The following is a 24,641-nucleotide window of genomic DNA, read 5'->3' as shown; positions in this document are numbered from 1 at the left end:
GCGAGCACGCGACGCCGCATGCTTTGTAGACTGTGACCTCTTCAGTCATGTTCATGGCAGTACTTGGCAGTCTGGTGACTTTCTGTCGAATGAAACCGGTCCTGACACAACATATGTACGACAGTGCAGCTGCGAAATTAGTACCAATTAACTGCGGAACTCAAAGTGATAAAGATTATTTGCAGTCACGTTAGTGTCAATATGTATTTTGTGCATCTATAAGAAGCACAAAGAATTTCCTGTCGTCGTGGTGCCGAACTGCAGATTTGTGTTACAGAGATATTGTCTGACACGCAAACTGAACGAGGTGGTGCATTTTTTAGCTCACTGGACTTGCAATTGGAAAGACGACGGTTCATAACCGCGTCTGGCTGTGCAGATATGGAATTTCGTGATTTCCCTAGTTCTCTCCATGAAAATGCTGCGGTTATTCCTCTGAAATGGAGCGGCCGATTTCCTTCTCCATCCTTGTGGCAATCCCTATTTGTCTTTCGTCTCTAGTGACTTTGATGTCGACGGTACAGTGTAATCTTCTTTCCCTTACACGCAGCTTCTGTCCGTATAAAAAGTGCATTTATTATGGTTTCTTCGATCATCTATGCAGCAGTAGGGTCCATAGATCAGACATGTCTGTGGTGCTGGCAACTGACAATTGGTCATCTATGTATGCTGTGCAATGAAAAAGTGTGTCCACCTCTGTGTAATAATCTGGTAAGGCGTTGCTTGTCTGCGGTATTGATTCTTGAGTTGGTGGAAGAATTAATTATTGCGTTGATGTAGCGTTCACTTTTGTATGCTCCTGAAGTCAGTACCTGGGGTCGTCGATGAAGCAGTGGCGTTCCGACACGTCTGCTGCTCCACGATCGCAATAATGAGTGTTTACAAGGCTACTTCATACCCCGACTTATCAATATGCAATAGAGGCATCAGTACGGCTACTGGTTTTGTGCGGGTATGTTTTATATAGGACTCCACTGCAATAATGAAGACATGTATGACAACATACTAGTGAGAAAAACCGGAATAAGCTTCGGACTGTTGTTCTGAGAAAATGAGGATTAAAAATTCAGTTTAACCATTGCTCTGGACAAATCACTGAATGCGTAATTCTACGGACGAGAAGACCAAAACCTCTTCACGTACAAGTCAAACTATAGAGACTGCATAGGGTGCCTACGAAAATAACTTTATGCCCATATTACATCAAGCATACATAGTAGCGAAAGAGCATTTCCAGTTTGAAAATACACAGACGGAAATAATCACAAAACCAAGAAAGAGCTGTGCGACATGAAAAATAGTTGGTATATGTGTTTTTACATGATGACACTTTGTGACGGTACTGGTGTGTAATATCTGTAAGTGGTTGTTCTTTGGAAGGCGACAATGCCCAGTGGCGCAGAGAGTCGCAAGCAGAGGCAGTTGTTGAGAGGCTGTGGAAGGTGTAGGCTGCGTGAGCCAAAGGCGGTTGCGTAGCGAAGGATTTATCTCTATGTTTAATAGTAGTTTGAATAATAGTGTGTTTATGTTTGTGCGGTGTGATAAAGGAAATAAATTAAATCTTACCAGTTCTCAATGCGTCTCCATCAGTTAGTACCACATTATTGCATTTAACAATGAACGAAGTGTCGATATACACGGTCAACTACAACAAGAGGATTGTAACATAATAATCATTAATTAACCTATATAATCTCCAAAGACGAAGGGAGCTTATAAGTTCAAATTTAGCGCCAGCCGCATAAAGAGCGACGCTATTAGCTCCACTATGAGGATTAAAATCAGGTTTGCTTTAAATGCACGTCGTAACGGTCCTGAGCGTTAGTTACCTTTGAGATTGGAAGTAGTGAGCTGATGTTAGGCAATAACGTCTTTAAGGGGACAAAGACGCCATTATCAACAGCCCTCAGATGTTCAGCGAGGTCGTGTAATAACGCTATCAGAAGCTGGATGTTTTTTCTGCAATATTGCAGAAAGACTCTGCAGGAATGTAGCCACAGTATATGACTGCTGGCAGCACCGGTCACGAGAATGTACGGTCGCAAGACTACCGGGTTCCAGACAGCCACGTGGCGCTACCGACAGGTAGTGGCCCTGGTGCGTCGTACTGCATTTTCGACAGCGATATGAGCAGCAGTTGGCACTACAGTAACACAAAGAACTGTTACAAATCGGTTACTTCAAGGACAGCTCCGAGCCAGACGCCCTGCAGGGTGCAATCCACTGCCCCAAACCAGCGCCATTTGCGACTTCAGTTGTGTCAAGCGAGAGTTCATTGGAGGGCCGGGTGGAAGTCTGTTGTGTTTTCTGATGAAAGCTGGTTCTGCCCTGGTGCCAGTGACGGCCATGTGTTGGTTAGAAGGCCAGTTGAGGACCTGCAGCCAACCTGTCTGCGTGTTGAAAACATTTGACCTACACCAAAAGTTATGGTCCAGGGTACGATTTCATATGACAGTAGACGCACTCTCGTTGTTATACCACGCATACTGGCTGCTAATTTTTACGTTAGTCTGGTTATTCGACCTGTTGTGCCGTCACTCATGAACAGCATTCCCGGAGGTGTTTTCTAACAGGATAACGCAACCCAATACGATCTACAGAGTGTCGATATGTTCCCTTGACCTGATCGGTTACCACATTTGTCTCCAATCGAGCTCATATGGTACATCATCGAACGATATCTCCAGCAGCATCCACAAATAGCATTAACCGTCCCTATGTTGACCGACCACCAATTGAACAAGCATGGAACTCCATCCCACAAACTGACATTCGTCATTTGTACATTAAAATGTGTCCACATTTGCATGCTTACCTTCAACATTCTGCTAGTTACTTCGGTAATTAATGTGCCAGCAACACACATTTACTGTGGCTTGTCTTACATTAACCTGTGGTTTTGCAAAGTGAATCACTTAAATATGTTACGTAGATAAATTCCCGGAATTTAATTACTCTGCATTAATGTTTTTTTTGTGGCATTTTTTCCTTCTGGAGATTTATTAAGCTTCTCACTTTAAAGTAAGAACATTCCACAGTGTCGCGACTTCATTACACACTTGGACTTTCTTTATCGCCTTGCTGTACTATTATGATCGAATCACCTTGAGCATGTCCATTAACACCCTTACTGTGTCATTTATAACCTCTCTCAGTCAGCCACTGGCATTATTTATACGTTAAGGCCAGCCGAATTTGCCAGCGTATCAGAGTAGAATGCTGTGATTTATTGCCTTCACCTGACAGCCGCATAAAATGTTCGTCCATTAGGCATCATTGTACCCGGCCGGTGTCCTCGTAAGATCAGCGGATATTTCTGTCGATAATCAAATAAAAAGGTGACGGTATGATTTACTGTACTGTGTTGGTGTCTTGGTATTTTTGCATCATCGCATGTAAGCTTAACTTCCTTCAGCCTATGATCCAAATGTCGCAAATCGTCATGCCCATTGACTAATTAGAAAAAACGAATTTTCTCTACCCCTGCAAACGCTCAATGATTTAAACGATTACACAGTTCATCTTCACGAGATATTTGTTGCTAATACAATACTACGTCCTGAATAAATTCTCTTCCTTCCTAAGCGTTTCAGCTTCAAATGCTGTCTGAATATTTTAACTTCGTAATAAAGATTAGGTTGAACGTTTTTGATAATTTTTCACTTTCTCTTAGCAAAAAATATTGAATTTAATAATTTCCGTCGTTCGTTCAACGTGTGGTCATTGTTTATTGGTTTCACAGACGACAGAAGGGTTTTCTTCGCTATTGCCACATACTTTCCCTCATATTCGCAGCTTTGTGTCTGGCATCTTATTTACAGAATTCAAGTATCACATCAGTGGACTGGAACGACTTCAGAACATACGTTATAGTGTCTGATCCAGCTAGTTATTAGTTATTTCTTCTATTGACCATAGGAACGATTGTTTTACCGAAATAATGTGGAACGAGTCAACTTTAATGAACATATGACTCACAGTCGTACTCACGCAACTTGGTTTTTACTCAGGGGCAATGATTTTAGGTTAGACTTATAACTTGCAGTTATTACCTGACAGATGGCGTTTGTGTCTTTGTGAACAGTTGCTTCAAAGGCAAAATCGGAAGGGATTTCTGCATCTCATTGTGACCGGGGACGAAAAATGGGTTCATTACGATAGCCCTAAACGCAAAAAATCATGGAGATATCACGGCCATGGTTGCACGTCGACGACCAGACCGAATATTCACGGCTCCAAGATCATGCTCTGCAACTGTCGGGACCAGCTTGGCATCGTGTATTATGAGGTGTTAAAACCAAGTGAAACAATCACAGGTGCTCGTTGTCGATCGCAATTAATGCGTTTGAGCAGAGCATTAAAAGACAAACGGCCGCAATAAAGCGAGAGGCACGATAAAGTGATTTTGCAGCAGGACAACGCTCGACCGCTAGTTGCAAAAGACGTCAAAACGTTCTCGGAAACGTTAAAATGGGAAGTCCAACCCCAGCCGCCGTATTCTCCAGACATTTCTCCATCTCACTATCATCTGTTTAGAGCAATGGCTCATGGCCTGGCTGACCAACACTTCCGATCTCATGAAGAAGTCACAAATTGGATCGATTTGTGGATCGCTCCAAAAGATAAATAATTTTTTCGACGCGGGATTCGTACACTGCCCAAAAGATGGGAGAAGGTAGTGGCCAGCGATGGAAAATACTTTGAATGATGCATGTGCAACCTATTTGTTTCATTAAAGCCTCAAATGTTGGGGAAAAAATGGCGGAAGCAAAGTTGTACACCTTGTAAAATTGAGAAAAAAAATGTGTAGACACGAAGGATGAAGGTGTAGAACGTTAGTTACTTCTGTTTTATGTAAAAAGTTTTATGATGGTTCCATACAAAAACTCGGAGAAATTACTTTATAGCATGCCCTTGTACCACGAAACGATTACGCTTAAGATTTTGACACGCAAATGGATTAAACTAAAAAGACTTCCACCAAGTAGAGAATCATGTGTGTAAAACAAGAAAACCTAAAGAACGATGCTACATGGATACTTCTTCAATGGAAAACAGTGACTTCGAGAGCAGAGCAAGAGGAACTTTCCGGAACTGTATCAGTAACATAAGTATCTCCATATCTCTTTTGATTGTCTATTTTCCAATGTCTTTCCAATTCAAATAGTTTGCAATATGTTCGACGTACTAAAGCATACTGCTGGAATACAGAGGCGTGCATACCGTGGAGAAAGCATTTCTGTTCTACTTATAATTTCATAAAAAGTATCTTTACTGTTATTTTATAAATGGCTGTGTATCGTTCTATTAGACTGGAATTGATACAGCACGATAATTTATGTTTAATTCAATTGCTGCTATCACCTGGCTATATATGTTCGAATATTGGCTCAAGTTCTACAGTTATAATGACAAGACTGTGAATGAAATTGACGCCTTATCTATCTGCTGTTTGAAATATTCAAAGGTACTATCTAGTCTGTTCTACATAGCACAAAAGGTCTCAACATTATTTGGCACATACAACTGACGATCCAGAAACCGACTCTGACAATTGACAGATTTAATTTAACGCGTTCCATTTGCTTCATAATAGTGTCTTCTACAATGGGGTGATCCTGTTAAAACGACTATTCTCGTCTCTCTTTAGTAGCTGTTCATTCCGTTCTACTGCTTACACATTTTTCTCATCAAAGCTGATAAGAATAATCACATAAGTTTTGCAACGTACCGAGCACCTCTAATATTTCAAGTTTTCAACTCCTGACAGTACACAAAGAGGCAATTATTTTGCGAACCAGCTCATATTCGTAATAGTTAGTTTACCTATTTTCTGTAATACTTTACTAATAACACCTTTTTATAAAGAGGAACGACGTGCGTTTGTTGAGGCTGTTTAGTAGAGCATCGAGAAATTTGTCAGAAAGTATACTAAGTTTGAAGGCCAAGACAGCCAGTACAGAACAGTCCATCTCAGTCCCGATGTAAATATAGCCTTAGCTTGAAACTACCCTTTATGGCAAACATCAACTTCAAAACCAATTACTATTATCATTATTCCTATTATTATACAAATTTAGGCGAACAAGTCAAAACGAACGTGGCAGTCACAAACAGCTGTAACTATTTAATGCATATTGATGCACCCATAAAAATTATGGACAATGTAAATGTACCTTCAGTTTTTTTTTTTAACAAATGATAAATGTTCTACGTAACTCTCCTTGGTCACATGGACATTTTTCATTAAACCTCTGCACCCACTTCTAAATGTATTGTATGATAGGTGGAGCCTTATTAAATGTAGTCCTCAAATTTCCGATGAACTGGGGTTGCGGACTCACTGTTACAGAATTCCACCACGCAAAATGCCTTCTCCGTTGCTCTGGCTGCCATGTTGCTGGTGATCATCTGTATCTTTACGTACAGATCTAAGCGACTCAGTGACTAAGAGTAGAATGCAGTCCCGTGATATTGGACGTTGAGTTTTACCGATCCAATGGTTTCAAGGCTTTTGTAATTTAAAAATGTGCGGGTGCCTGCTGAAAGGTGGAACCCGTATTAAGAAGTGTCATCAGTATGTCACTGTAAATGTGTCCTGAAATACTTATCTCCATGAAGAAGAATGGACCGTTCAGTTTCTGTACTGACGTCCCACAGAAATAGTATGTTCACTGTCTCATCCGTTGCGCGCTTCGCATACAAAATTATCAGTGCGACTAGATCAGTAACAATTGTAATTTGTTACTGGCATACATAGCGAAATTAGCCAGCAGTGACCGCTACTGTCTGTAAATGTCTGTAAATGTACAGCTTGTTCCACATTACTGAAGGCTCTCCTCGATGATGAGATTTATGGAACGTGGTTTTTGAATTTATAAATGAAAAAAAAAAAAACGTACGCACACACAAACCTGAAGTGAGGAGTCACTTCACAGCTGTGCAACACGCATAGGGACCCATTAGGACCGGAAAACCATTATAAAATACTGTAAAATTCTCTCTCCTTTATCTCCTACCATTTGCTCAATTTATCGTTTCGGTATCTGGAACAACTTTATGAAATTGTCAACCATTTGTCTACCACCTGTCTACTATGCAATCTATATGCATGCATGTCCGAAGGAACGTTGCATCGTAAATCGGAATAACACAGGTACTTCAGTATTGTAAAAGGACTATCCTGCACGGAAATATAATGGATGTACGATTACAGGTTGTACGCAAATGGTTCACCACAAACGGAAGTTTGGGTCCGGCCGCGTGTCGTTCCGGCAAAAATTTTCATTGTCTTCATTCCATTATGCAAGTGATAGGTGTTCACATTTGCAACTTCGAACACATTTCATTTATATTTAGTTTTGGTGTAAATGGCGAGACAACATTTGAAATCAAACCTATACATTTCGTAAGGCTTACAATTCGAAATACACACATCAAAAAACGTTTTGCATCATCCGGTTCCCAGAACTCCTGAAGATAAAAGTTGACTATGCATATTGTATCACACAGTCCCTTTGACTGTTCAGAGATGTCACTAAACCCGCCCAAGGATGTAAACAACCATGAATGAGCAGCGCCAATTATACGGAGGGGGTCCGACTTCCGATCAGTTAAAGTCATTCCACCCCGGCTCGTCTGTAGTTCATCCATGCCTAGACGGTCAATACCGGGGTTTCGATCGCGTCCGCATTGTTACTTTGTGTCAGGAAGTGCTCTCAACAAGGGAAGTGTCGAGGCTTCTCGGAGTGAATCAAAGCGATGTTGTTCGAACATGAAGGAGATACAGCGAGACAGGATCTGTCGCTCAGGCCGACCAAGGGCTACTACTGCAGTGGATGACCACTACCTACAGATTATGGCTCAGAGGAACCCTGACAGCAAGGCCACCAAGTTGAGTAATGCTTTTCGTGCAGCAACAGGACGTCGTTTTACGACTCAAAGTGTGCGCAATAGGCTGCATGATGCGCAACTTCGCTCTCAGTGTCCATGTCGAGATCCATCATTGCAACCACGACACCATGCAGTGCGGTACAGATGGGCCCAACAACATGCCGAATGGACCGCTGAGGATTGGCTTCACATTCTCTTCGCCGTTGAGTATCGCATATGCCTTCAAGCAGACAATTGTCGGAGACGTGTTTGGAGGCAAACCGGTCAGGCTGAACGCCTTAGACTCACTGTCTAGCCAGTGCAGCAAGTTGGACGGTCCCTGCTGCTTAGGGGTGGAATTTTGTGGGACCGACGTACGCCGCTGGTGGTCATGGAAGGCGCCGTAACGGCTGTACGATACGTGACTGTCATCCTCCGACCGATAGTACAACCATATCGGCAGCATATTGGCGACGCATTCGTCTTCATGGACGGCAATTCACGCCCTCATCGTTCACATCTTGTGAATGACTTTCTTCAGGATAACGACATCGCTCGACTAGAGCGGCCAGCATGTTATCCAGACATGAACCCTGTCAAATGTGCTTGGGATGGATTGAAAAGGGCTGTTTATGGACGACGTGACTCACTAACGACTCAGAGGGATCTACGGCGAATCGCTGTTGAGGAGTGGGATAATTTGCACCAACAGTGCCTTGATGAACTTGTGGGTGATTTGCCACGACGAATGCTAGCATGCGTCAATGCAAGAGGACGTGCTACTGGGTATTAGAGGTATCGACGTGTACAGCAATCGGGACCACCATTCTGAAGGTCTTGCTATATGGTCGTACAACATGCAATGTGTGGTTTTGATGTGCAATAAAAAGGGGAGAAATGTTGTTTATGTTGATCTCTATTCCAGTTTTCTGTACAGGTTCCGGAACTCTCGGAACAAAATGATGCAAATTTTTGTTGTTGTGTAGGGTAGTATGGGCCATTTAACAAAACATAGGTTTTGATGTAGAAAATTATGTTTTGTAGTTCACGAAGAAATTAATCAGTTTTATATCAAAATTACAAGATGATGAAAAAGAACAGTCGGTTAAAAAACCTAAAGCAATGCTTCAAACTTGTGGACTAAGTACTGCTGCAAGACAGTTCAGAGTGCTTCTTCATAAAGTTTTGAAAGAAGTCTTAACCGGACAGTTTGTTATGTCTATTAAATCTGTGAACTAGCGTTAAATTTTCTACGATATCGTAAGTGAACTTTCGAAACTAAAGCTTAGCTAGTGGCATTAATGTGTAATCTCTCCCAACTGTACTACCAGCTTTGTTCGTAGTTTTATTCAAATGTTAATTGGTAAAAACCCGTCTGAGGTATCATAGCTGTGTAGTGCTTCCTTACAAAAGATTTTAATCACCTTTGCAGTGAAGTTTGAGGAACAGTAAAACGATCGGCATTAGCCCTTCCGGTCATTTCGGCTTCAATAAGACTTATAACTGTTTGTCGCACTGTCTCGCACCACTCCCCTCGGGCGTCTTCTTCCTCAGCCTTGGCATTGTGCCCTAAAAAAATTATAAATAAACAAATTACTTGCATGGCCCACCCGAGTCTGGTGTAGCCCGTGCTACCCGACTGCCATGGCACATTAAAACATGCCGGTAACAGGAAGCCTCTCGAATGGACGGAATTTCATTTTTATGGTACATTCTATATTAAACTACTTAAATATGAATACTAGTGCGACAATATTACTTATTACCGCAAAAAGTAGAGACTATGTTGAGGATTGCAAAGTTCACCTTCTGTGACACTCAAATAACATTTACTAGCAACACAAACTAAGTAGCTAAATCAGTAAAATTGTAGCAAATAGCGGAATGCTGTCTGCGCTTTATTTCAAGCACTGCATGCGTCCGCAGTTTTGCAGAAAACCCGAGAAATACCAGGTGACCGTTACTAACTGCCGGCACATACTAACCGCTGCTCCACTATGTTCTTGGATATTTCGGATGCAGTTTAACATAGTGCAACATTCGGCGAGATAACTGTGGAGAAGTCTTCCACTATATTATTTCCCAGTACCATCGGCTGTTCAGAACCGTGGACTGACTCAAGGTGTCCTCGTATCCGCACTTTGGCGTGTTACTGTGCAGCCAGGAGAACGTACTGGAGAATTGGCAGCTGTCACTGACTGCTGCTCTGTGTTACAGCCCAAACTGTTTGAGGGGGATCCAACTCCTCTCTTCTAGTTCAGAGACCAGTATTTCTTCTTTTCTGCTAATGTATTTTGATTCATATATCATGGCGGCTTTCTTCAGAGTCAACAACAGTCGTTCTGCCATGTAAAACTGGATGTAGTTTGATTAGTATTCTTTGTCCACAGACGAATGGTGATCACCTACTATGATTAATTAGTACAGCAGGGTGAGGGGTGGCCTTTTTGGAACTGAGGATAGATGTATTACAAGTATACTGCATCAATATTTACTTTGTGCTGTAAACTGTCGCTGCAATCCGCGTGCTAGTGTGAATAAAGTGTCATTTGGGGCTCGTCGTTAATTCTGTATGACGTAGCAATAAAAGAGAGAATGTGAGCTGCATTTCGACATGTTCTGCGATGGCTATAAAAAAAGTCTGAAACCTCCGCCAAGCCGAAGAAACGACCTAATTTACTGTCAACAGTCTCACAGCCATACACAACTTAGACGTGGTACCTGCGAAGGCGTTCGCGTTCCAGTCCTCAAAGCTAAATCTACTGCCAGTAAAATCACAGCAAAAGGTCTCTAGAAACACGTAGGAATTTTGTAACGAATATAGCGACTGTATCCATAGACTCCAGGAGGAGATAGACACCCAACAAGGGCGCAGACACAGAGGAGTGCAAAAACTTGACTAGTAAAAAAAAAAAATAAAAAATAAAAAGAGGAAGACGATTTAAGAATTAACCGTGAGGGGCACGTGTTCCCGTATGCTATAAGCTTTTCCCTCTACACGACACTAAAAACTCACGCTGTAAAAAGCACTCAAAAAAAGACTACTTCAGAACAGGGGTTATTTGGGTTGTGTGACATCAATGAACTTGTTTCTTACAGCTGCTCACGTTCAACAATGGAGATTTGCTGTTGTTTCGATGCATTAATGTAGGACGTCAAAGGTCGGCCACGGATCTAATAATATGCCATTTAACCGAAGGTTTCCTATTTTTTCAGACTTTTGACAACTGAGGAGTTGGATCAAACTGTTTAAGCTAGACTGCTTAGAAACATTGGCGTAATAATAAGTTAAATGGAAATAATTATTAAGTGTAACTTTACGTTAATTTCCTGTCAGGAAAGTGTTAAATGAGAGTTCTGTATCTGATTTTGAAAAGTGTGCAGCAGGTTTTGGTGCCAAACAGAATAAAAATATCGATACATCAGAGTTAGTTAACGAATTAGCTGTTTTCGAATTCCAGTAGAAATAGTCGATGAAGAGTACTGACACATATTAGCATTTTCTCGTTTTGAACTACTTTATTTTCCTTAGGATGGGTTACGAGACGCTTATCTGAACCCTCGAATAACTTTCAGGATGTTTATAATTTCAGTACACTTTCAGCAAATTAGAGAAGATAAAAAGCTGCTTAAGTTCGAGTATAGAGGAAATAGCCTCACATTCAGCTATCTTGTCGATAGAATACAAATGCTAAATTTGACCTCAGTGACATTATTATAGACACTGCTGCGCTGAAAGCAAGGAAATGGAAAGTACAATTATAAAAAGAAAAGAATTATTGGAAAGGAATTTATTCTAAACACTTAAATGCAGCCCTTTTCCTTTTATTTTCTAGTAGCTGTACCCGACTACGATTTGCTGTTGCTCAATATGATTAAATGGAAAAGAAAGAAAAGAGAAAGCACACGTTCCTAAAATGTATGGAGACTGGATATACTTTCTAACCTCCTTCACTGTCCTGTCTGTCCAACTCCCTCTCCCCCTTTCCTTTGTTCATCTCCTCCTCCTTCCACACTTACTGTCAATCACCTCCTCTCACTTTCTCTGTCCATCTTCCCCCCCCCCTTTCCTCCATCTCTTCCTGACCCCTATATGTGTCTGTCTCCCCGTTTTCTATGTCCTTTTCGTTCCACCTTTCTGTGCATCTCAACCCTCCTCTCTCTGCCTTGAACCTTGCTTACCGTTAATGGAAATTCAGATTCTTTAGTAGTATTCTAATCATAAACCAATAAGCCATAAATACAAATTTCCTGTTTGCTAACAACGTTTCCCTGTTGTATACTTTAAATGTGTTTTTAATTATTAAAAAAGGTGTGTAATTTGTATGTGTCTGAACATTCATTAGAGTAACGTATAAAAATTCGAAGTACAACGGAAAGGCACATTCGAAATTTTTGGTAACAATGGTTCCCTTTATATATATGTAATGCACATCTATTAATTAAGTAGGTACTTAAAAGCACACCCGCATTAGAATTCAACGTTGTGTCAAAATTTCAAATAAAATCGGCCGGGAACTTTCGGAGATTAATGATTCTGAACATTTATAACATTTCTCCTTTTGTAACATGTATCTTACTTACACACCAGATGGTGTTCCAACCGGTATATGGAAACAAAGTATTCGAATGCAGTGGTTCCTAATCGCAATCTCTGAAAGTTTCTGACCGAATGTTTGGAAATTTTGACTCACCCTTGTATTGGAATACGTATGTGTTTTCGTAAACCTAATTTTTAATATGTATAATATATATTTTTTATATATTTAATAATAAGGGAACATTGTTACAAAACATCTCAAAAAGGTATATTTGTTACACATGTTGTTCGGAAATTGTCGTTGCAAACGTCTAGTACTCGTAGACGGGTGTAAGCACATAGTATTTTAATAGGCACCTATGCGTAAGTACATAGTATTTTGTACAGATACCTATGTCCGGAAACGTGGCCTATCGTGTCTACGACGGTTTCAGTTCAGATGTTTAACTCATTTACTTATACTTGAGAATTGAATTAAGCGTGACATAGTACAATTATTAGGAAACAGTTCGAAAGGAAACATGGCGAAACATTCATTTATCACTTGCGCACATTTGTTTGTATTAACACGTAAACTTTACGTGTTTACATTAGTCCAAAATAAAAAAATAATCCAGAGTGCTGTTCGTGCAGATCAGTACTGATGCATTACAACGGTGGCTCGATGTGGCGACCATCAGCGTTGTTACTGACATTGTATCTACGAAGCATGTTCTGGTACACACTCTCCGTCTCACCCCATGTCTTTTCAGTTTCTAGTGCAGCTGCCTGATCTCTTACCGTCAGATCTTCCTCTGTCTCTACAGGGATCTCGCAAATTAAACTTCGAATATGACTACGTAAGAGGTAGTCTGTAGTGGACTGACAAGACAGCCAGTCCACAGTGACGGGTAACCGAAAGGCACGCGTTTACACACGCCGGCTGGCGTTAGGTCTGAAACAGGATACGCAATGAATGCTATAAAGAAAAGTACGTAGCTACTGGAATACTTAACATTAATCCATCATTTGTATACAGCATTCTGGATGATATAAGTGAGACTCTCTCTAGAAATGGTTAATGGCGCCTTGCTAGGTCGTAGCCATGGACTTAGCTGAAGGCTATTCTAACTATCTCTCGGCTAATGAGAGAAAGGCTTCGTCAGTGTAGTCGCTAGCAAAGTCGTCGTACAACTGGGCCGAGTCCTAGTACGTCTCTTTAGACCTGCCTTGTGGTGGCGCTCGGTCTGCAATTACTGACAGTGGCGACACGCGGGTCCGACATGTACTAATGGACCGCGGCCGATTTAAAGCTACCACCTAGCAAGTGTGGTGTCTGGCGGTGACACCACATAGTCCATAGGAGTTAAATCCAGCGATCGAGGAGGCCAAGTAGTTGGACCATGTCGACCTATCCATAGCCCACCACATCGTCTGTTGAGATGTCTCCGAACCGCACGTGACGAGTGAGGTTGTGCCCCATCATGCCGAAACCACATTTCCTGACGGCGATTCAGTGGCAAAGCTTACAAGAACTGGTCATCTTGTCTACCCTGTTGCACACCAGAACAAGTTACACTGGCAGTTTTCTGTTTCTCTCAGCAGCGTTACACATCTGAACTGAAACAGTCGTAGAACGTAAACGGCACGTTTAAGGACACGGGTTCCTATTCAAAATATTATCTACTAACTCCCTTCTGCAAATGCAAAAGTCTGTAACTGGAATTTTCGAACTCCCTGTGCACCACATATTAAATAATATATACCTAAAATCATACCTGTAACAGAGTGCAAAATTGTGTCAAAATTTCAACGCAGTCAATGAAGTATTTTCGGAGGTATACGATTCTGAACAGACTTTTACATTTTTATCTATATAGATTAATAATTCATACAGTGCTAATAATTTAATAACAGCAAATAAAATCTGTTTTATAATACAAATCACGATAAAATCAATTTACAGTACCTGCCACGTACAATTAGATTTTGTTTTAATTCTTCTAGAAAATATGTACAGTTTGTAATTTACATTCACGTTCAGAAAAAACAGAACACCTTGAAAGACTAGAGATAGGACAAATGATATTCAAACGAATGTGCATTTGTATGTGCTGCAGAAATGATTAGCATTTCAGTCACCTCGGTTCAGAAACTTTCCTGCTGTCTAACAGGCACAGGGTCCTCCATGAGTCCTGATAACTTGTTCCATGGGTGATGGCATCGACGCGTATAAGGTAGGAAAGGCGTCCTGTGGTGTGGCCATCCATTCTGCATTCACCTGGTTCCAAAGTTTCTGTTGGCACTGGGTCACAGTGCTGCAACCATCGTTTCACCATATCCAGTTTTGACTAGCGACAAGTCTGGTGATATGGCGAGCCAGGGGAAAAGCCTGACGTCCTGTTACACCAAGGAGGCATTTGTTCGTGCAGCAACATGTGCTCATCTATATCTACATAGATACTCTGCAAATCAAATTTAAGTGCCTGGCAGAGGGTTCATCGAACCACTTCCACAATGCTCTTTTATTCCAATCTCGTATAGCGCGCGGAAAGAAAGAACATCTATATCTTTAAGTACGTGCTCTGCTTTCCCTTATTTTATCGTGGTGATCGTTTCTCCTTATGTAGGGCGGTGTCAACAAAATATTATCGCATTCGAAGGAGAAACTTGGACATCGGAATTTCGTGAGAAGATTCCGTCGCAACGATAAACGCCCTTCTTTTAACGATTTCCAGCCCAAATCCTGTAGCATTTCTGTGACACTCTCTCCCATGTTTCGCGCTAATACAAAACGTGCTGCCTTTCTTTGAACTTTTTCGATGTACTCTGTCAGTCCTATCTGGTAAGGATCCCACACCGCGCAGCAGTATTCTAAAAGAGGACGGACAAACGTAGTGTAGGCAGTCTCCTTAGTACGTTTGTTTCATTTTCTAACTGTCATGCCAATAAAACGCAGCCTTTGGTTAGCCTTCCCCACAACAGTTTTTATGTGTCCCTTCCAGTTTAAGTTGTTCGTAATTGTAATACCTAGGTATTTAGTTGAATTTACGGCTTTTGGATTAGACTGATTTATCGTGTAACCGAAGTTTAACGAGTTCCTTCTGGCACTCAAGTGGATGACCTCACACTTTCCGTTATTTAGGGTCAACTGCCACTTTTCGCATCATTCAGGTATCTTTTCTAAATCTTTTTGCAGTTTGTTTTGATCTTCTGATGACTTTATTAGTCGCTAAACGACAGCGTCATCTGCAAACAACCAAAGACAGCTGCTCAGATTGTCTCCCAAATCGTTTATATAGATACTGAACAGCAAAGGGCTTATATCGCTACCTTTGGGAACGCCAAAAATCACTTCTGTTTTACTCGATCACTTTCCGTCAGTAACTACGAACTGTGACTTCTCGGACAGGAAATCACAAATACAGTCACATAACTGAAACGATATTCCATAAGCACGCAATTTAACTACGAGCTGCTTGTGTGGTACAGTGTCAAATGAACTTCCAGAAATCCAGGAGTATGTAATCGATCTGAAATCCTTGTCAATAGTACTCAACACTTCATATGAATAAAGAGCTAGTTGTGTTTCACACAAAGACGTTTTCTAAACTCATGTTGACTGTGTGTCAATAGACCGTTTTCTTCGAGGTAATTCATTATGTTCGAACACTATATATATGTTGTAAGATCCTGCTGCATATCGACGTTAACGATGTGGGCCTGTGATTTGCTGGTTTACTCTTACTACATTTCTTAAAAATTGGTGTGTCCAGCGCAACTTTCCAGTCTTTGGGTACGGATCTTTCGTCGAGCGAACGGTTGTATATGATTGTTAAGTATGGAGCTAATGCATCAGCATACTCCGAAAGAAATCTAATTGGTATACAGTCTGGACCAGAAGACTTGCTTTTATTAAGTGTTTTAATTTGCTTCACTACACCTTAGTGCAGAATCTGCCCTGCTGTCTAGCAGGCACAGGCTCCTCCATGAGTCCTGACAACTTGTTCCATGCGTGACGGCATCGACGCGTATAAGGCACGAATGGCGTCCTGTGGTGTTACCATCCATTCTGCATTCGCCTGGTTTCAAAGATCATGTGTGGTGGTTGGCACTGGGTCGCAGTGCTGCACCCAGAGTTTCACCATACCCAGTTTTGATTGGTAACAAGACTGGTGATCTGGCGAGCAAGGCTGACACCCTGTGACACCAAGAAGGCATATGTTCGTGCAGCAACATGTGCTCATCTACATCTACATCTATACTCTGCAAATCACATTTAAATGACTGGCAGAGGGTTCATAGAACCACCTTCACAATTCTCTATTACTCCAATCCCGTATAGCACGCGGAAAGAAAGAACACCTATATCTTTAAGTACGTGCTCTGCTTTCCCTTATTTTATCGTGCTGATCGTTTCTACCTATGAAGTTCGGTGTCAATAAAATATTTTCGCATTCGAAGGAGAAACTTCGTGACTGGAATTTCGTGAGAAGATTCCGTCGCAACGAACAACGCCTTTCTTTTAATGATGCCCAGGCCAAATCCTGTATCATTTCAGTGACTCTCTCTCCCATATTTCGCGATAATACAAAACGTGCTGCCTTTCTTTGAACTTTTTCGATGTACACCGTCAGTCCTATCTGGTAAGGATCCCACACCGTGCAGCAGTATTCTAAAAGAGGAGCGACGAGCGTAGTGTAGGCAGTCTCCTTAGTAGATCTGTTAGATTTTCCAAGTGCCCTGCCAATAAAACGTAATCTTTGGCTAGCCTTCTCCACAACATTTTCTATGTGTTCGCTTCAATTTAAATTGTTCGTAATTGTAATACCTAGGTATTTAGTTGAATTTACGGCTTTTAGATTAGACTGATTTATAGTGTTCCTTTTAGCACTCATGTGGATGACGTCACACTTTTCGTTATTTAGGGTGAACTACCAATTTTGCTCTTGCATTGTTTTGCTGAAAAATGACGTCGGAGACGTTGTGCAAAAAGGGTATGACATTGTGTCGCAGGACGTCATTCACACAGATCACGGAAGTCACAGTGCACCGGAAATGCACCAACTGTTCAAAAATGGTTCAAATGGCTCTGAGCACTATGGGACTTAATTTCTGAGGTCATCAGTCCTCTAGAACTTAGAACTACTTAAACCTGACTAACCTAAGGACATCACACACATCCATGCCCGAGGCAGGATTCGAACCTGCGACCGTAGCGGCAGCGCGGTTCCAGACAGTAGCGCCTACAACCGCACGCCACTCCGGCCGGCCGCAGTAACTGTGATTTATGGTTGTACCCACTAGCACTCTTCACTATAAAGACCTGAGTTGGCACTTTATGTTATGTGGAAATTCAGTGACTGCGATGCCTCTTCCTGGTCTGGCGGCGACCAAAATACGGCCATCAATTTCAAACAAACAGAATCTGAATTTGTCCGAAAAGACTATCTGACTCAATTCATGTTCCTAGTGACGTCGTTCCGTACACCATTATCGTTTAGCATGTTTCTGCACTTTCGCCAAAGGCAGACGGACAAGCGGACGACGCTCACGTAACCCGTATCGTAATAAACGGCGACGGACTGTCACCCCTGATAGTGAACGATGTGTTCCACTGTTGCTGCAGAGCCGAGGAGGACGCAGATCTGTCCTGGAATGACATTCGGATGAGGCGCCTATTTTCTCGGCGATGGTCTGGTTGGTGTAACGTGGCCCATCTCGTCATGTTCTACGGCCTTCCGTGACTCATTCTGCACACATCCGTTGCTCCGTCGAAACACTTCGTCCCACCCAAGCAGCATTTTCCCGGACGTATTCATCACATTCTTTCATGCCAATAATCCGCCCTCTTTCTCACTCGTTATTCACGCATACGTCTGCGAGGCATCCTGCACGTCTGTTCAAGTCAGACTGATCCATTACCTTCGGTGCATTGCGACAACGAGAACTATAGCCACATTTTACCGGTAGGTGGTGTTGTGCGGCGATATTGATGCTGCCCTTGAACTCGCCGGCCGAAGTTGTTCAAATGCTAATCATTTCTGCTGAACATACTAATGAGCATAGCCTGTGAATGTGAACTTCCTATCTCTAGCCGTTCAAGGTGTTCTGTTTTTTTTCTCAACATGAATGTATTTTCTCCAATAATACTTTTAATTTTATGTCTGTAATATTTTCCATCTATATAGCTTTAGTACGAGGGTAATACCAAAAGTAAGGTCTCGTATTGTTTTACAACTACATAGACCTGTTTATTTCTACCCTGGTTTACATCAGTCTACAGCTTGGACATTTAGGTATTTTTCGACTTAATCACCATTTCTGTCGATGCACTTTTGTAGACGCTTCGAACCAGAAGAGCTTCTGTAAAGTAGGAGACGAGATACTGGCAGAAGTGAAGCTGTGAGGACCGAGCCTGAGTCGTGCTTCGGTAGCTCAGATGGTAGAGCACTTGCCCACGAATGGGAAAGGTCCCGAGTTCGAGTCTCGGTCGGGCACACAGTTTTAATCTGCCAGGAAGTTTCATATCAGCGCACACTCCGCTGCAGAGTGAAAATCTCATTCTAGAAATGGTGATAATGTCGAAAAATAGCTAAACTCTCAAACTGTAAACTGATGTAAACAACTTTAGAAATAACCAGGTCTATGTACTTATAAAAAAATAGGGAACTTTCCTTTTGGGATTACCCTCGTAATATTTTTGAATAAGCACTCCGTCGTCAGGCCACGAGTGGCCTACCGGGACCATCTGACCGCTGTGGCATCCTCCAAGGAGGATGCGGATAGGAGGGGCGTGGGGTCAGCACACCGCTCTTCCGGTCGATATGATCGTATTCTTGACCGAAGCCGCTGCTATTCGGTCGAGTAGCTGGCCACACCCGACAGCGCTTAACTTCGGTGGTCTCACGGGAACCGGTGTAACCACTGCGGCAAGGCCGTTGCCCAATATTTTTCAATAACTCTACATTTTTAAGAAGTCTATCGTACAAATTAGAAAATTCCCTCTGACTGTTTAGAAGAAATTACAGAAAGGTATTTTTCCATGGGAGGGAGGGGAGGAGGATGGAACGTTGGAAGTTCTGCTAAGGGCCCAGGATCACTGCGTGGCCTATGGTCACGGGTGAGCAATCCACGATGCGGCGCGCGCCTCCTGTCCGGGCGACAACAGGAAGAGCACGCCCGGCTGCCAATGCTGTAGTCCCGGACGTGCGGCGCATGCGCAGTGTGACCCCCATTCGGCCACGGCTGACCCGCCGCTGTGCTGTTGTGTCGCAGGTGCCAACATGCTGTGGAACAACATGCTGGAGCCCGTGGGCAACAAGTCGGAGCGCGGCCTGCGGCGCGTCTTCGAGGACTTCCGCTGCCCCACCGAGGACGCGCCCTTCATCTTCACCGCCAGCAACTCCAGGACCTTCCTGCGCACGGGCCGGCAGTGGTAGCATCCGTCTCCGCAGACAGGAAGTGCCCTTCGGAGTCAATTGAAGAACTTCGACTGCATTTCTGATTGGGAAGGAAGGCCGTTCGGCTGTGCCATTACCGTCATATGCTCGGCTTCCTTTTCACTTTTATTCCCTTGTTTCCGTAGCCTCCGTCACTCACTCAGGCCTGCTTTGGACTGCACAGTTAATGTGAATGTACGGTATTGCGCTTGTTCTCGCAAGTTGGTCTCCCACCCGATCTCGTAATTACGCATCTTTTCTATTTCCAGACACTGCTGTAAACATGTAAAAAAATAACAAATGTATATAATATTATTTAAAGATATGTCGTGGTGTGCCTCTTGTTTATTGCGTATGCAATAATCATGCGTCTTTCAGTGATTTCATATACCTAGTACACGACTGTGGTAACCTTGTGGTCACTGTCACACGGGTAATTCCCCAGTGAACATAATTTACCTTTTCCTTTCCTTTAATTACGAATATTAGTATACCCTTAGATGATTATTACGACGATTTTTGAAGCGTACATTTAAGTAAGCTTTTATCACAACCGAACATAAATAAACACAGTCTGAGCTATAGCTGTAGCATGAAATCGCGAAAACATATTTGCTCGTGGAAGTGTTTGAAGCTCGATTTCGATATAGTTATAACGAATGAACGTATAGTTACAAGTTAGAAACAAAATAGTGGAGAAAGAGAGGTAAAAATAAACAATAATAAAACTAAAGCTGTTTGATTTGGTTTTAAAGTCGTACATTTTACACTAATAAACACACTCTTCTTGAGCCAATACAGCATTTGTGTAGCTAAATCGAGCAGACAAGCTAGAAAATACACTGAAATTATACATTTTTTGTAGCCAAGATATATTACTCACACAAGAAGTAGTTATGATCAGCCAACAACGTCGTTACTTTCGTATAATTTTATGAGACAAAGCGGTATCCCTTTCCAATCCAGGTACCGACGAAGTACAGTACTGATTCCGAATTGACATAATAACGTCTTTTTAATTTCAAACAATTAACAGAAAACGTACAGATTGTCATATGGCAACTGGCGTGATCTTGGTAGGTCTTCATTAAGTTCTTGACTGTGTTTCAAGAATTCAGTACCGTACCGGTGGGAAAGGTAGGTGTGAGAAAAATAGGAACTTCAAGGTAATCATCATCATTCTGAGGTCCACAGCTAATTTATGCTAATATTATGTTTAGTTGGAAATACCAGAGCTGTACTGATACATAGGAACTTCCAGGTAATCTTCATCATTCTGAGCTCCATATCTGATTTATTCTAATATTATGATTAGTGGGAAATAGCACAGCTGTACCGATACTTACTTATTTTGTCCCGATCGGTTTGTTTCTCTAGAACGTCATGAGGTTGCTTAGTTGTATCAGTACTGTAATTTATCTAGTACTCTCGTGTAACTTTAGAAGTATCATGTTCTTTGCTCATTCTGATAAAGCAAGTAAGTCAGCATTTATGTTCTGGATGGCTATGTGCATATTTCTTGGATTTACGTTTAGATATAACTGAAGGTTATCAGCGTGTAAATGACATTCGCAATGGGAGATCATGAGAAATGTAACGGGCCCAGGAATGATCCTTGTTGGACTCCTGATACTACATTCTTCCATTGTGAACCGTTGTTCCGAGCATTACACAAAGTTGGCGGCATGTAAGGTAGGAGGGGAACCATTCTACAACACTTGAAGAAATGTTTTGACTTTTCAGTTTAGCAAGTATAATTTGATGTTACGCTGTGAGGGTCCGGTTTAGGGCTGACTGATTTATATTTGTGAACATCAAAACGGTAGAATTCTGATATACACAATCCTTAAGAGGATGCCCATTGATAATGTGACGCAAAGATACTGAACGCTGATTTACTTTGGCCCTCCTACATATCATAACGAGGTGACTAATTTCACATAAATTCAATTGCTGCAGAAATTATGTGATAACCTCTTAAAAATATGTGAGCTGGGGAAGGAAGTTAAGGTATGATCACTGAATAGGTATGTGAAAATGGAAATGGATTAATAATTGCGTGAATTATTGGAAAAAACTGACTTGAAAGAATAACTGAAAACAATTTTGAAGGTAATTTATGAATATGTGCACAATCTTGATACCATTATCAACAGACCTTTAACAACGTTACATTCAATGTCAATAAGCATAATTTACATTACGTACTGCTGCTTCCAGTAGTGTGCGGTACCAGATAATCGCTTCAACCATTGGAATTGTCGATCTTCAGATTAATTCCATTGTGTTTAGTCTTGACTGTGACAATGTCGATGCAGGAACGCTCCTCCGGATACCGCGTGAGTTGTTCTTGTGTGCACTGGACTCTTGATGCAGGATTTCGACGGCGAATGAAGTGAAGAACAGATAGGAGTTGACCTTGTAACCACGCGAATAAATATTGCTTTTCTAATAATTTTTTGTAATACTTTTAATGAACGGTTAAAATACAAATTTTTAACAATGCTGATACGACGGTTCGAAGCATACGTCCGTACACTACCACTTCCCGAAAACAAAAGGGTGAAGATACTTGAATTAATAAATTAAAGAGCTTATTTCTTACCTTGTCTCATACAGATATTTAGCGATGTATCAAAACATAATCCTTGCCACAAAACAACTCGTTAATTTACCTCTGATGGTGTCTGTAACACAGTTTACATACAGCTTATATACAGGGTGCCCAATTTATTTTGACCACCCTAACTAACTGTTAGTCCAGATGCAAATTATAAAATGTTTCAAACAAATGTTCTTTAGTCGTCAGGGGAACATCAATCAGCATGATTGCCTTCGTTGTAGCTTTGTTTTTTAAAAGATATGAACAGCGGTATGACTTTTTTAAATGGAACCCTGTATTTTTTATTCGGTAATTCATTTCGTCTCCTAAACACCTATTCAAAAATGTATTACACTGTACCATTCGCTGAAACACAACGTTATTAATTACATAACACAACATTGACGTTGAGTCCGGGATCACAAACTCGTCCACTTGATGGAGTTGTCAGAAAACAAATGAAAACCAAGCAGTGCGGGCACTCGCCGTACAGCAAAAAAAACGTAGCTTCTAGAAACACAGAAAGGGGCAACATAAGAGATGGACTGTGAGACACTTCGTCACTTTCATGTACTGCCCTCGCTTCCTTCCGGGAAGGTCCCCAGCTCTATACGTCATGCGACCCCTGGCCCTGCCTCGGACGAATGCAGCCGTTGCTTGCAGCAAACGAAACGTAGTATGGGGAAAGGGAATACATACCCTCACCGGTGAAAGTCCCCTGACATGCAGCTACGGTGAGCTCAGTCATCGACTCATACCTTGTATTCCATAACAGAAATGAGGTGACCACATGTAAATTATTGTTTGATTTATTTTATTAACTAACAATTAACTATTTGGATGTTGAATTACGAAAAAAAATGGGAAAGTGCCTCACGGGCCTTCCAACGAAAGTGGACGGATAGAAGGGGCCGTCACATTTCAAAATGTCGAAGTCGACGGTGTCGAAGGGTTTACTGGAATGCAAAGAAGCACGTAAGAGTCGCCTATTTTTGTCCATAGCTTATCCTTTTTGAATAGACGTTTTATGAATTCCATTTCCCAGACTATTAGGAAGATACTGGAGGTCAGAGAATGGTTAAAATGTCCGTTATTATGAGCAATAATGGACTGAGGAGGAAATTGATCATTTGCATTGTAATAATGTCACATCCTGCTGCTGCAGAAGGAATTCGCGCATTTGTCTTCCTGTCAGTATTAAGGATTACCGGCTGTAGAAAAAATGTTTCGTTTGTATCAGTTCCAGATACTTCAAGGGGTTCGATGGTTTGCGTCCTTGAGCGATGGTCAAATAGGGAAGTAGGCGTGGTGAAATACACATTCAGATATTCAACAGAAAGGAGAGGTTCAGCTGCAGATTGAGGTTTGCCCTCGTACATTTTTCCACAAGAAGGAGGGCCTGTGAAAGTTGTAAGTAAAGAGTGGGCGTATCTGAGTTTTGCATCTCTCACCGACTAACTAACTCGGTTGTGTAGTCTCTTGTAGGAGGCACGGTTCTCGGTGGATGGTTCCTTTTATGATACCTGTGCGCTGCGTCTCAGATACTCATAAGGAGGTCGGGATAATCAGTAAGCCATGGTGATGGTTTTTCCTGACTCGTACAGTTTTTATCGGAGCGTGTTTGTTGTACAAATTATCCACTCTCCAGTGAAATTAGGTACCCCATAAACTAGTCAAAGTTATTTTCTGTCATTCCCTACCAAGAGACATCATAGGCGTCAGCTGTATGTTCAGATTTAATCAAGCGCTTAAAATCTCTAAAAGTGACCACTTGAGGTTTGTTCTTTGGACATTGTAACGAATAATTCTTGAGTATTACTTCAAGACCAGATAAGACAGATCCAGAAATTCGGTCAGTGCGAATTAGTCTGTTTGGAGACTTGGTAGCGAAAATGTGTCTACGGTATGATAAGTTGGCTCAGGTGCAAACAGTGTGAGATTCGAGCAGAAAAGTATACACTTGAAACATCCCCGTAGAAAAAATATATGAATTACTGTGTTAATCAACCTCTTACGTTATTTGATTTTCAAACAACTGAGCAGAACTGAACGTACTCAAACTTTTCTCTCTTTACTTGTTCTGATCAACACTAAACTGACACACAATGTTTTTCTCGCAACGCAATCTGACTTTCAATAATCCTTACAAAAGAATGGTCCTGACTGACAATAACCTATACCTTTCATGAATCACTTACCTCACAAA

General features: G+C 41.7%; 1 protein-coding gene across 2 annotated transcripts in view; it reads left to right on the top strand.

The window, feature by feature from the left end:
• Positions 1–24,641, top strand: part of LOC126162976 (phospholipase B1, membrane-associated-like) — a 368,462-nt gene that overhangs the window by 272,910 nt on the left and 70,911 nt on the right. Inside the window, exon 8 of one of the 2 annotated variants that reach the window (XM_049919836.1) lies at positions 19,670–20,122. The exons of the other annotated variant lie outside the window; for it this stretch is intronic. Coding sequence (XP_049775793.1) covers positions 19,670–19,833 — 164 coding nt within the window. The 3' untranslated portion in view covers positions 19,834–20,122. Of the gene's footprint in view, positions 1–19,669; positions 20,123–24,641 lie in introns of those variants that run through there. 2 annotated transcript variants of the gene reach the window in all.

Source organism: Schistocerca cancellata, chromosome 1 (assembly GCF_023864275.1).
Source record: "Schistocerca cancellata isolate TAMUIC-IGC-003103 chromosome 1, iqSchCanc2.1, whole genome shotgun sequence".
NCBI lineage: Eukaryota > Metazoa > Arthropoda > Insecta > Orthoptera > Acrididae > Schistocerca > Schistocerca cancellata.
This window is presented reverse-complemented; position numbering and strand designations above follow the sequence as displayed.